Raw genomic sequence first — 14799 nt, forward strand, 5'->3', positions numbered from 1 at the left:
TAATCCTTTGTTGCCAGTACACAAGAGAGGTTTCCTTTTTTCGAGGCTCCCTGTCATTACCAACTGCCTGGGGTTGCAGACTAGAGGTATGCTGTGCGTGTATTTTTGCTTGTTTCTATGAAGATTGTTTAACTGTACTAGTACCCTGCGAGGGCCAATCCGATTGCTACAATCAATCTGATTGGCCCTCGCCGGGTCGTTACCCATGCTGGGTAAGACTTACCTCTGCGCATCACTCGCTGTTCCTTTCCTTTCTCTGTCTTGCTGACATGGAAAGGGATAAGGGACTATGTGTAGTCCTTTCATCCTGATCCCTGGCAGCTATTTTCTCGATTTACTTTTTTTTTAAAGGCCACTATGGCCACCATTTTTTCGAGTTGAGAAATGTTCACAATGCGCGTCGCAAATTGAGAAAAATTGCTACTGCAAAAATACACTTTGCACAGTTCCATGAATCAGGGTTTGTGTCGAGTGCAAAGTAAATTTTCACCATTGCAAAGTCACTTTGAACCATGCAAAAAATTCCATGAATCGGGCCCATAGTGTAGAGGTGTTTTTCTTTTCTTTTAGTAGAAGAGATTTTGTATGCACTGGAATAAATCCAGCACGTGTAGGGTAGGATCTCGCGTCACTTTCCTTGTCCTTCACAGCAAACTATTGAACATATGGCGAATTTAAATGGCTGCATGCTTAGCCTGTTTTTTATTGACATTTCTTCTCAAAATGATCCACCTACACGTTAAGAGGAAGAACATCCCCTTTTCTTTGAGGCGCGCGCGCACACTCATATGCCCATCTCTCTCTCACATGTTAGTATATTAGAAAGGATCCCTGTGCACTCACGTCAGGATTCGAAGTGTGGTGTTCTTTGCCAGGCAGTGAAGCATGTTGTCAAGGCCGCTGTCGGTGATCCCAGTGATATCCATGTACAGTTCCTCCAGGGTGCTGTTAACCTGCAAAGCGTCCCATATGCTTCTGACGCCATCAGGGCCAATGCAATTGCCGCACATCCTGAGAAGGCACAAGAAAACGCAGAGATTGATATACTGAATGTATTGTATTTCGTCCAAACGACAGCAGTCGGAATTGTTAAAACAGGAGTATCATCCGGCAATATTTTAAATAAAAGTGGTGTAGGCAGCGTGTGGGTTTTGTGCCATGACGCACAAAGTCCTGCCTTAAACACTCTCACTCTTTTCTAGACTTCTTTAGGGAAGAGTGCAATCGCGACCCCTTAGATGGTCCCCAAGCACTCAGATGTACTCTTCCATTCACTGCATGAAGCGTTAAAGCACGGAAACCGTGGGTTTCTCCGGGTTCCTGTGCTCTACACTGTAGCATGCTGCCAATTGCAATGATCCCTGCGTTGGGTGCATGAGTAATGGAGGCACCATGTAAAAACATCACAGTGACCATTAAATGAATCGCGACAGACTCCTCCTACTCCTTTTTAAAGCATGTAAAACCAAGTCAAAGGGCCTCATCACGAGTTGGGCTGTATGCCGGCTGTAATACTGCCCGACTGTAATAGCCTTAGCACTCACCGGTCCGGCGGTATAACCTCCGGATCACGGGTTGGGCCTTAACGGTAAATCCCCATTCCCCATTGGGTCCATTGGATCCAATAGGGATTTTTCGGCTGTAATACTGCGGGCTAATACAATCGGCAAAATCGCGGCAGATTTGCGTCCCCGCTAAGAGCTGGGGGTAAATCCGTCAAGACCGTGATTTGGCGGACCCTTAAATGCATTGGTAATAGCGTTACTGCTGCATTTCAGGGTTACCGACAAACTCTTGATGAGGCCGTGCAGGCGGAGACTCTGGCAGACTCCCTGCACAGAGCATGAAAACCTTCTAAGCAGATTTCTTGCTCTGTGTCGTTTATCGGGCTGAACAAAATGAGCACCTCTGTCGGTTGTAGCAATTTGCTTTGGTAAAACCAACAGTCTCATTAGTTTTGGCTATTTGGTGGCGTCAGTCACGGTGGAAGTGTACGAAAAAAATTAGTGGAACTATGTTTCCTGATGGCTACCCCCACTCCCCACAAACCCCAATCACCACGCCCCCTCCCACACACAATCCGAAGCCCCAACCAAACACACCTGCTTTTTAAGGGAATGTTCAGTGCAGTGCACTTAAGTGCAAGTTTCAACTTCTTCCTACACTTATTTTAAAATTAAACCATTCAGGGACGGTTTCTTTTTAAAATAAAAGTATAGGAACAGTAACGTTTTAAAAAAAGTGGAGGAGCACCACTCCCAACCTCTTCCACCCACTTTGACTTCTGGGTGGCGCCATCAGGGCTGGTCCTAGGATTTGCAGGGCCCTGTGTGGCAAAGGACGTGTTGGGCCTCTTTATTGGCATAAATAGTGACATCAGTGATATTACCGAAAATGAGATCAAAGAAGGAGCCTTTAATATGCAAAAGTAACATTGAAAGTTGCATTAAAAAGACTTGACATGAGTAAATCAGGAGACAAACTGATGTACAGTATATATATAAAAATTGTCACTGTTATTATATACCTAATGGCAATATCAGGAGCAAGGCTTTTGTTTTACGTATCAGACAGTGCAGTTTAAATACCTTGGGCCTCATTACGACCCAGGCGCTAATGGGTTAACAGCGCCGTAAAAGGCTGCGGCGCCGTTAACCTATTAGCGCCTAATTACGAGGTCCCTTTGCGGGACCCGACCTTAACGGCTGGTGTAGACCAGCCGTTAAAGTAGGGACCTGCAAAGGGACCTTGGTGCTAATTACGGTACCACAATTTGCGGCACCGTACTTAGCGCCTTCCCCATTCCCATTGAGTCCTATGGGGCAAAAATGGGAATGGGGAAGGGCCATGGAGGAAGGGGGAATTACCGCCCCGCCAACCTTGTAATGGGGTGGTAATTCCCCCTTTCTCCATGGCGGAGTCAGTAATTTACCGGCATGGACCGTGGTGCTAATAGCACCATGGTCTTCCACCAGGGTCGTAATGAGGCCCCTGGCCCTCATTACGACCCTGGCGTTGGACCATGGTGCTATTAGCACCATGGTTCATGCCGGGGTCCGCCATGGTGAATGGCGGAATTACCGCCCCATTCCAAGGTTGGCGGGGCGGTAATTCCCCATTCACCATGGGCCCTTACGCATTCCCATTTTTGCCCCATAGGGCTCAATGGGAATGGGGAAGGCGCTAATTACGGCACCGTAAATTACGGTGCCGTAATTAGCAGCAAGGTCCCTTAACGGGATGGACTTTAACGCCTGCAAAAAGCAGGCGTTAAAGTGTGAATCTGGCGTTAAGGGTTTAACGGCGCTGCAGCCTTTTACGGCGCCGTTAACCCCTTAACCCAGGGTTGTAATGAGGCCCTTGGTCTTTGTCAATGCAAGTATTGCTGTGTTGTCAAACCCGGTGTCCTCTATAATCCAAGTGCAGCCAGTACACAGTTAAGTGGTAGTAATGACACTGAGGTGTCGTCTTGCTTGCTTATTGGATAATTACCAGTAACTTAAATGAATGGCACAGTGACATCAAATTATTTTTCCATAGAGCTATGTGTATATCATTACATAATTAGGTACAGGTGTCCTGTATCCAATTTAGGCTACAATTGACATGTGGCCAAGCGCAAAGTGTTAGTGACAATCTTATGCTGTATGATAGCTTTGTGATTTGGGGATATCCAAAGTACACTAGCCACGCGGGTGGCCCTAGTTTCTTTAGTATCGTGTTTCAGCGCAGTACAAGCGGTTATACCTCAGTCTTCATTTACTACTGAATACCTTGTATGGGCTTCTCATTTTGACAGATCAAGCATCATAGTGAGATAAAAAGGATTTGCCCCGGAGCACACACTTTGGTTATGTGGAGAAGAAGAGATTTGAGACTAATCTGCAATTCATGCACTTCAACACATATATTCCTGGGTGTAATTGGTAAAAATATTGTTTTCAAAAGTTATTTTTGAAACTTTTCTGTGAAAAACCCATCTGACTGTGGAAGGCATTGCAAAAATATGATGATTGTGTTTTGCAAGTGAAGAAACTGCTGCTTTTGCAGCAGTTTCACAGTTGTTTTCATTTTTATTCAGTATATATTTGGCCATACTGTCCACACTAGCGATATGTTTTTATTTCAGAAGCTACAGCTATTATTTTGGCGGACAAAATAAACTCTGTGCATGTTCCAACGATGTCATGTCAGGGCAGGGATTGGCCCTGGCACAACCAGGGCAGGTTACGTCTACTGCAGGGTTGCCTTATAATGCAATAGAGCCTGTATACCGCAGAGGTCTTGATGCAGTGAAGTAAGCAATTTTACAGGTCTTTAAATATTAACAAAATTAACAGAGCTCAAATCCTATACAGAAAGTGTGGAGGTGGGGGGGGGGCTCAATAATATATACATAGGTGCTGAGTGCATTGTTGCAGAGGGTGCAATTGCCTCTAAATCACTAGTTGTGGCAGGGTTTCTGTCTCCTCTCCTGCTCGGCTCTGGCTTGCTGACGTGTTGGGAAGCATCTTCCAAACTTAGCAAGTGCTGCTCAGTTCAAAATGGGAAGGGAGCATCATCAATGTACCCTCTGATCCTTGATTGGTGGGGGTGGGTGGGCCAAATCTGTTTTGAGGGACAGAGTAGCAAGGGGGAGCAGGGGATCCTATTGTAGAATACATCAAAGACAACTCAGCAGGCTAGGCAACTGTTGCTGAGATGTTATATGTTTAGACCTTCCTGTAAATTATATGACTTTTTTCCTATTTTCTAATCCTGCTGCAAAATGTGCTGTGAAATGTGCGTTCAACCTGTGAATGGGGACAGCTCCCTCTTAGTGTGGGAATTTCTGCACCCGTAGCAAAAATCAAAATCTGTAACTCACAATGCCTCATTACGACCCAGGCGGTAAGTTACCGCCTGGGCCGTGACTTTACCACCATGGCGTAAACTACGTTTACGCCATGGTGGTTGGCGGACTTACCGCCCCATTCCGACCTTGGCGGGGCGGTAAGTCCCCAATCCCCATTTACCCTTCCCCATTCCCATTTTTGCCCCATAGGGCATAATGGGAGTGGGGAAGGCGTTAATTACTCCACCGTAAATTACGGTGGCGTAATTAACTCCATGGTCCCTTTGCGCCATGGATTTTAACACCTGCTAAAAGCAGGTGTTAAAAGCGCCATGGCGCTAAGGGACCTCGTAATTGGCGGTAAGGGGTCGGCGCAGCTAACACTGGCGTAAACCCCTTACCGCCAGGGTCGTAAGTGAAGATATCTTAAAGTGAAATATGCAAATTAAATTCAATTGACCATTCCCCTTGGAAGAAAGTGATATGATATTGTATGATATGGCATTTATAACGCAACTGTACACAGGTGTTTCAAGACAAGGGAGGGAAGACATAGGGAGAACAAAACAAACGACCTTAATAGGACAAGTGTCATTCGGATTGTGCAAATGCAACAATACAAGTGCAATGGGAAGGAGAGGGGGAAGTGCAAGGAACAGGAAAATGGGCAAGTGCGATTAGGGCAGCAAGGCTCTGAGTAAGTGCAGCCGGGGCAGCGCGGCTCTAGGTACGTGCAAGGAGGAAGGGGGGCTGTAGGGTTACAGTTACAGCCCCTAAGTGCGCTGCACGCCAGTAGGCAGTGCAAGGAAAACTGGTCGTGGAGGAGTCTGGGACCCTGTGAGACTCTGAGGGAACCAAGCAACCAGTCGGCGCAGCAGACAGGTATGTTAGCAAGGGAGCGAGAGAGAGAAGGCAGAGGAGAAAAGTGCACAAGACAAATGAGCATTTGCTTTTCCAAAAAATGAAAAGAGATTGTATAATACCTAAACTGGCAAAGTATAAAAGAAGCCCACCTATCAAACCCAACAATTTATGATGAAATATGATTGCATGAAATATTTCCTGGGAAACAATATCCAAGTAAGAGACATATGCTTTGATGACACGTTTATGTAGTCTTGTGGGTAAGCATCTGCACTGGGAACATGACAACCTGTGGTGAACTCCTAGTAGCCGAACACTTGAGCAAGCAAACCTTTGTTTTGAAAGCCTCAAAAATACCCAACTGAGGTTGCGTCTGCCCTCTGAAAAAAGTGGTACGACGCTGTCCACCCACATGTATCCTTGACTTGTGGCCTGAAAATCAGCATAGGGCCGGAGCCAGGGAAAATAACACCCCCAGTGTCCAGGACTGCAACCTCTCTTGCTATATCCGGTGCAAATATGCATGACTCACTTGCCCTCACATCCTTTCCCCCTCTCACACCTACAGCTTTCAAAAGTACTCTGTTTTATGAATATGAGTTGAAACGTACACAAGCCATAGTAAAGCTCTTGGGGCAGAGGTGATTCGCCTATATGCAAAATAGGCAGCAGAACGTGGCGCCATTTGGCAAGTCTTCCACGTTATTATTGCAGAGTTGGGACCAAAGCAAACAGAGCTCTTCTGCAGCTCCGGACGCCAGAAATATCATGCGTCCCCACAGACCCTAGCACCTCTCTTGTCTGCCGCAGTGGCCCCCCTCCTCGCCACTCTCTTTTTTCACTTGTACCAGGCTGCACACTACACCTAAAGCAGTGGATTACGTGCAAATCGGGGGCTGGAAGCGCGAGGATCACACAGTGTTTTTATTTGTTTTACATATTTTATTTATTTAGTTTATTTAGCAGGCAGGCACGGTAGCAAAACTCTTTATAAATATTAATATTTAGAACACATATCAATGATGTAAAATGTAGGATACTATTGTTTGAAATGCCCCTCTTAAAAGTAGCTTTGAAGATAGTGTGCGCAGAGGTCAAAGTACAACTTTTCAAGCTGTTGTTGCCAAACCCCCAAAAGGACTGGAATACACTCTGAGTGTCTATTGGTTCTTGAATGCAGGGACTTCTAGTTGATGATGATGATGATGTGTTATTTATATAGCGCCTTAATCCAAAGCGCTTTACAGAGCACATATTTACATACAATATCACCCAACCGAAATGGGTACTCATTTATCGACCTCGGAAGGATGAAAGGCTGAGTTAGCCTTGCCGGGATTCAAACCTGCGACTTGCAGATCACACTCAGATCGCAGCAGCGAGTGCTCAACCCGCTAGGATTACAGTGAGATAGCCCCTCCCCACCGGTAAATTAGGACATGTCCCTTTAAATTCAGAACTGTCCACTGTAATTCTAAAATGCTGCAGATGCACAAAAGTAATTTCCATTGGTTTCCGCTGATGTTTTTAGATCTTAAGGGATCCATGGACTGGCAAAAGGTTCATGGACCACCAACAAGAACAAGCAGTGAGTATTGACATCATGGGATCTGCAGACCTGACTCTGAGTCCATTCCATTCTGAGTTGAAAATGCTAAAAATGCCAAACCATCACAAAGAGGGAGAAAAATCCCCACCCTGGGTCCACAACACCCTATGGAGAGGTTTTACAGAACCAAAGGTACATATTTAGAAGGAGACTTTCAATTCAACATAAGCATAGGCGCTGCAGACAGAACAAGGCAGGCCCATCCAGTGAATTTCTAGATGGCCAGCTCACCAGTTATAGCTTCTGTCTGACAGGACACACCCCAGTGGCAGCCACCAAGAATGGCCAATAACAGCATAGCCATCCCAACAATATCCAGGTGCAAGTCATCAGCAAGACAGCCATGCCAGGGAAGGAGCCAGAATACTATAGAAAGAGCCAAAACCCAGTCACTGTGTGAGTTGTTGGTGCAGAGGACGGACAGTGTTTGGAGGGAGGTTGTGAGTGAAAGGAGGAAGACGTGGGGAGGGTGGATGAGGAGATTCGAGGAGCAGAGTGTTGTGGAGGAGGAAGGACGAGAAGCTGAAGGGAGGGAGATGTTGCAGGAGGCTGGGAAAGATCAGATGGATGAGGTTTGGGATTTGTTGGAGGAGGATGCAAAATTATTGGAGGAGGTTGAAAAAGATCCGAAGGAGGAGATTGGAGATTTGTTGGAGGAGGTTGTAGAGTTAAATGAGGAGGCTGGAATAAATCAGGCAGAGGAGGTTGGAGATCTATTGGAGGAGGTTGGAGATGTATTGAAGGAAATTGGACAGTTATTGAAAGAGGTGGAACAATATCAAGAAATTGAAGGATGTGAAGTCAAGTAGGAAAGCGGATGTGATGCAGCAAGGAAAGACCCAGATCTGAGGGCATGAAGCCAGGGGGAGGGCATGTGGAGGGTACAAGAACAAGCATGTGGTTGCGGCGGTGGGTAGGGTAGGCCTGATCCAGAGATAGACCGGTTAACATTTTCCCAGATTAGGGGACTCCAAACCAAACATCCCCACCTAGAGAGCCCTGAAATCTCCACCTGCAGATGTCTGTGCTCTTTAAGTAGTTGGTGGAGTACAATGGCGACAAAGCTCTCTGGACTGGCAAGAACAACAGTGGACGAAGGCTACACCTTAAACGGAAGATCCGAAAGAACTCTGGTTAATACTATCCAAACAACTACTTTAAAGTAGATTGAACGTTTGCTTGTTTTAAAAAATAAACACATCATGAACATCCTTTGGTGCACATGATTTTTCAGGGTTCTATCCGGCCTTCACCTAACATGAGCCTTGATGGAAAGACCAGAGTCCTTTGGAAGCAATTCAAAATGGAACTCAGCCTAGTCCATAAGAGGATGCATCTGATGCCAGGTGCCCAGCCTCCTCCCCCTGAAGCTTCATATATCTGTGGTGAAGCTCCATAAAGGGCAGATACTGTAGGGAACAAGTGTTGTAACCTCCATCTATTTGCAAGTCAGACTTGTGCCTTCAGGGACCTCATGGCGTGTTTACATGAGCATATCTGCAAACTCATATTATTTGCCTAAAAACAACAAGTCAATGTTTCCATTCAGATAAAATACTCACAGGAGACACTTCACTTTGCAGTCTGTGGATTTCAGAACCAAGGACTCTACGAAAGCTGCTTCTTTATCCAGAGAGTTGTATCTCAGGCTGTGAAGAAGATAATAAGTTAAGAAAATACGCAGTGATCTGAAAAAGGTTTTTATAATTTGAATCCTCCTTTTTGGATTCAGTGCAGTCCGATAAATTAAGATGGTTAATTGCCATCGGCAAACCAAGGCAATAGCACATGCAGTGGAAAATCTCTCTCTGATGTTTCAGTGTATGTGAAATTAGCTAGCTGATCTACAGATGACCAACACACAGGACTTTCATGGGAGAATGCTTAGAAGGAAAACGAATGGTTCACATGATAGAAAGGATGGATCCTGTTAAAAAGAGCGAAAAAAGGTGATCGAAGGAGATGGTGGTTCCTGTAGTTTTACTGAACTCATTATGAATGATTAGCAGAGATGGGGATATATTTCATCAATCCAAGAGGAAACAAATGGAAGTTGAACAAGCTGTCTGCCTGTGAATTGTACCTTATGGACTAAAACACGATGAGAAAACACAAAGTGATATATTTGTGAATGGCAGTGTAGGTGTGTGTCAAGGATGCACATGCCAATTGTGCAGTGCAGAAATTGGTACAAGTTATTCAATCGTAATAAGAGCAGTTGAAAGGCAGTGGACATGGATTGGCACTATTGCAGATCAGAAACGATTGTGCTGCAGGTGTGTGGTGACAGGTGTGTGGTGACTATGCTGGTTTGCAGACGGGTCTGTGGTAGGATGGAAAGGGAAGCATACCAACTTTAAGAAGAAATCGCTAGAGCTTGAGGTAGACCTTCAAATATGATGTTCTGTTTTCTAACAATACTTACTGAAGCGTTTCACATCGGTGAAAAAGAGGAGTAAGCCTTTTGAAGCCTTTCATGCCAATATTGGCATAGCCAAGATTCAGGATCTTCAGCGTATTAGTGGAGTGCTGCAGTACATCAAAAAGGCAAGTGCAATCAACAGGGTTTAAAGTCACTTTGAAGAGATTGACCTCATCGATTCCTGGAGCCACTTTTGCCACCACCTCTTCCTGCTTCAGCTCCCTCAAACAGTGTAAAAGGTTGAGCAGTTTCTGGTTGACCTGATATTTGACTTTCTCCTGAAACCACTCTGTAAGTGGCTGAAGAATGTCCCTGCTCATGTCTTCCGTGAGCCCATCAAGCTTCCTCTCGATCCTCGCAGAAAGCAAGCCCAAGAAGAATCGGGCAAACATTTGGAGATTCTCTGATCTGTTGTTCTTTAGAATGTCTATAGTTGAGGAGATGATCTCATTATTATTTGGTTCTTCCGGTATGATGCCAAAGCACCAAAGGTTGAGGCTTTGAATAAGGTCATGTGGCCTCGCCGGCATGGCCATCACACAGTATAGGGCCGCCAAGTGCTCCTGGACAGTCATGTGAAAAAATGAAAACATTTCTACTTCTTCATGATCTTTGATTCTGACAAAAATCTTGTTTAGGAAACTACTGGGCAGGTTCTTGAGATCAAATCCAAAATCCTGTAGATCCTTTCTATAGAAAATGATTTTGCTGTTCAGTAGGGTGTAGTAAGCCAGCTTACCCAGTTGGCATATCACACCTTTCATGGCCCTCAAAACATCTGGATTGCGCAGTTTGCGATGTCCAGTTGCAGCGTCCAAAGTCTCTGAGGATTCTTTTGACATGTGGACGTTCATGATAGTACAAAGGTAGTAACAGTAGACTTCAGTCATGGTTGAAGGAGTAGCCTCACAAAATGAACTGTCTCTTCCATGTGTAAAGAATGCCTGAAGAGCAGTGCAAATGATAAAACAATAAAGGGGAATGAAAGCCAAGCCAGAGAGGTTATCGTTCTTAGTAATGTATTCAAAAACTTCCTGAGCCATATTTTTGTCCCCGTAAAATCTTAAGCAATACTGTTGCACCTGTTGCTCTTCAAACCCAAGAATAACTATTTTTCTATCAAATATTTCAGTTGTGATGTCCACAGAAGGGCGGGCAGTGATAATAATACTTGCCCCTGAAAGCAAAGCACCGCTGATAAGACTGCTTATCAGTTCACTGACGTGGGCTGGTTGATCAATTCTTTTGGAGCTTGGTTTATCAGTAAGGTAAAGAGGGTATTTGAACTCATCAAGACCATCCAAGATAAACAAAAGGTCTTTGGGATTATTGGATAGTTCCTGAAATATCTTCTGCAAGTGAGGATGCTTGCTTTGGACAAGGCTGTCAAATGTCACATTGTTTTCTAGCACATTTAGCTCCCTGAAAGCAAAATCCATGACGCAAAGATAGTCCTTCAAGGCTACTCCCAGGGCCCACTCACTAAGCAGCCTCTGCATTGCTACACTCTTGCCAATGCCTGCAATTCCACTGATAAAGACTGTCCGCGGCCTTTCGTTTTCAGATGGAAAGGCAGTTAAGAGCTCCTCCAATTTAATCCTTTGGAATTCATTGTGTTCGTAAATCCTAGCCCGGCGGTTCGCCAGGGAAAAATATTCATGCTCCTTCATGGATTGCGACAGGTCATCGTTGGTGACAAACAGATCTATGTAGCGAATCAAAATGTGACTACAGCAGCTTGCATCCTCCATTTGGCCTTGAATTTTCACAGTCCTGTTCAGCATTGACCTTTTGTGGCTCTGTAGTAGGGCTAAAGAGAACAGAGTTTAACCTCAACCTGTACAAGTATTTGTAATTACAACAGAAGCACAGAATGTTGTTATCTCTAAGTAAATGGAGTCTGAATAGTTGGTAACATTTTTTGCAACACACACTGCATAGCTTAGATAGAATATCAAATAACAACATTCCATATGCAAACATTAATATAGAACACGATTCAGATACAAATGACCATAGCTGAATGACATACACGTAATCAAAATGGCTGACTTCAACTTGTGATTCCGAACCCTCTCAGAAGAAAAAACAAGTATTGGCACAGATAATAGTTTGGGCTTTTGTACAAGCATTCTATCCTGATGCCTGGGTGTATGTGCAGTATGTGGGCGCATGTGCGTTGTGTGGGTGTACATGCAGCCTGTTGGTGTGTGTACCTTGTGTTGGTGTATGTGTACCATGAGCAATATGAGGTTGTTGGTGTACGTGCAAAGTGAGTGTGGGTGTGTTTGTAAGACTTGTGGAGAAATGGTCAGAGAAGACAGGAAGTGAGGTAACAAAGCATGAATGGTCCAGTTCGAACTGAAAATAGCGGTGCAAGTCTACCTATTTGCTTTACACTTTTTAATTAGAGATGGTAAAAAGTCGTATATTTTGCAATTTTATAGTCGGCCAAAGTGGATTCCATCCACACTCTTGAGCGCTACAGGTGGATCTTTCATTTGGACTGATAGCAGTGTGGCTCTAGAAAACTCATTTTTACAACTTTCCTTATTAGGGACAGAAAAGGGAAATACCTTTTTTCCTTCTCCCACGCAGGTGCAAAGGGGATTGCACATGACAATTCACTTGGCAAAATCTCCCCCTCCCCCCCATGATAAGGGTTCTCTGCACGCCAGACTGAGAGGGTGCCTTAAGCGACTAAAGTGATTTCCCCTTTCAGGTTAAGAAAGCAATGAGCAGTTCTCCTTTCTAGCCCAGGACAGAGAACCTGCGCTTCCGGGGCAGTCCTCTGATGGACAAGGCTGGGGAGTTTTGGCTGGAAGTGCTGGAAATTGACTGTGGGATTCCACCTTCTGGGGCGGGGGCAGTCAGGGGGTGTGGAGCGGTTTGGAGAACGCACTGGGGTTGTAAATTAAAGTGATGGAGAACTCACAAGAGTTTTCTCAACACCCCCACACCCCCAAACCCCATCATTCAACATTTACATTTCAGGAGATGAATACATTATTAAAGAAAGGAGGAGTTTCCTGTAATGTTGCAAGCAAATTAGAAATGTGCATATCTTTACAAAGCTGTTCTTGAATATTTTCTGCAGAGTACAATCCTGACTGGAATATTCAGCGCTGGTCAATGGGCCGGTTCTCGCCAGATCCAAGATCTGGCATCAGATCTCTAGCCTGATCTTGGGATCAGCTTGCCTCTGCCCCAGCCCCAGCAAACAACCCACACACTGCTTTTTTCTACAATTTTGAATGTTCCTGTTCACCACACAAATACTTCGCTTCAAGGTTGTATCAAAAAAGCACTATAAGCAGGGGGACATATCGAATGTTTCTTTCGTTGGGTGTATTTAATTTAAATCTCTAAAATACAGTAGCAACAACCACAGATCTTTCAAGCTCACATCAGTTAGTATTCTAGTACTTGCAGACTTCTATTTATAATAGGCAAAATAAAATTACAATCATTCCCCTTTTGCATAACAGGTTTCTACACAGATTTGCATTAAAGTGTTGCCGTGTTGGTTTATTTTGTGATTTGTGTACTCTGTTTTGTGGTCTGCCAAACGGTAATGAAATTCAAACATTCACAAACAATAGCACTTTGCTGTATGACCAGAAGTGGGAACTAATGTAATCAATTGCTGAAATTGCAGACTGCATTCAAATCCCACCTTCACCATTTAACGAAAGCGTGTTATCCTGAGCAATTAATTTTACATCATAGTGTCATTAAAAATTGGCAGTACCTAAATATTTCTAAAACGTCAGCCCCTAAAAGGGATTTAGTTCTCTGGGTACAAACTACAAATCGCCACTCATGGTTTAACTGGCTATACTGCTACGACATACATAATAATAGTGACCTTTTGTATATTGTATATTTGTACAACATAAAGTCCTTCATGACAACACTGCTCGAACATCCTGGCCTTCTTCTCATCTCATTCTCTCATTCTATGACTGGAAACATGTGTCTTTATGGTAAACTCCAAACCATAGCCTCTATGCTTAGGTATGTGTTGCATCCAATGTGTCTCCTGTACCAATGCTCAATTACTTGCACGTTCACTGAGGCTGCTAATCTGTGTCTTGCATTTATTAAGGTCTTGTGTGTACTTTCCACATGTACATACCAAGTGGCTTCTAAACTCATGGCTCATGTCTGAAACCATAATCGTTGGCATACGCACATTCCACACAAGGTTCAATTTGAGTTCTGTGTCTATGCTGGGGTATGTGTACCTTTTTCATAGGCCTTCTGACATGTGTCGCACAGAAACTGTGTGATGACCTTGCAAACCATTTAAAAAAACAAAATCACAAACATCCAGCAAGTCATCAAGTCTATGCCCAAGAACATCAAGAACACCTTTAACCTGCTACAACACTAAACTACTTCTCACCAATGTCGACAGAAACATTCTCTAGACTAGTGAATCAAAGCAACAGAGCAGGTTCCGCAGCAGACCATTCCCCACCAGACATGTACAAGACTATCCCCACATAAAAAACGGCTGCAGAATAGCGGAACCTCTTTAGCCATTCACTGGCAACATGAGATACCATGAAGCTTAAAAATGGCCCACGGGAAACACAGAAGACCTAACCAAATACAGACTGATAGCAAACAACCCGTACCCGCCAAAACCCCTAGAAATCTACATATACAGACAAATCCTGGAACAGATAGAAAGCAATCAGAGACTAGTCCAGGAACAACTGGGCATCAGACCCATTAGAGGAACGGATACAGTACTACTATCCATCTGGGATGACTGAAAATCGAACACTCCAACATGACCTCAGTGCTAATGTTACTATACTTATCCACAACCTTCAACACAGTCCACCACAAAACCCTAATCAAAAGACTCTGAGAAATAGGAATCAGCATCAGCTTTACTATGATTAAAATCGTCCCTAACAGAAAGAATGGAAACAACCTGGCTAACCCCCTTCAACTTAGCAGCACGCACAACAACCTGCAGAGTTCCACAAGGCTTAGAACACTTGACACTTCTCTTCCAAAATCTAGATGACTCCAATCATCAATCTCATCAAAAGA

General features: G+C 44.3%; 1 protein-coding gene across 1 annotated transcript in view; it reads right to left on the reverse strand.

The window, feature by feature from the left end:
- Window positions 1-11525, reverse strand: part of LOC138450135 (NLR family CARD domain-containing protein 3-like) — a 64831-nt gene extending 53306 nt beyond the window's left edge. The window contains exons 1-3 of the mRNA XM_069604819.1: window positions 9733-11525; window positions 8870-8956; window positions 844-1011 (exon numbers count right to left, since the gene is read on the reverse strand). Of these exons, the coding sequence (XP_069460920.1) occupies window positions 844-1011; window positions 8870-8956; window positions 9733-11513 (2036 nt within the window). The 5' untranslated portion in view covers window positions 11514-11525. The remainder of the gene's footprint in view (window positions 1-843; window positions 1012-8869; window positions 8957-9732) is intronic.
- Window positions 11526-14799: the final 3274 nt, after the last annotated feature.

Source organism: Ambystoma mexicanum, chromosome 1p, assembly GCF_040938575.1.
Source record: "Ambystoma mexicanum isolate Mex_15411 chromosome 1p, UKY_AmexF1_1, whole genome shotgun sequence".
In the NCBI taxonomy this organism is placed as follows: domain Eukaryota; kingdom Metazoa; phylum Chordata; class Amphibia; order Caudata; family Ambystomatidae; genus Ambystoma; species Ambystoma mexicanum.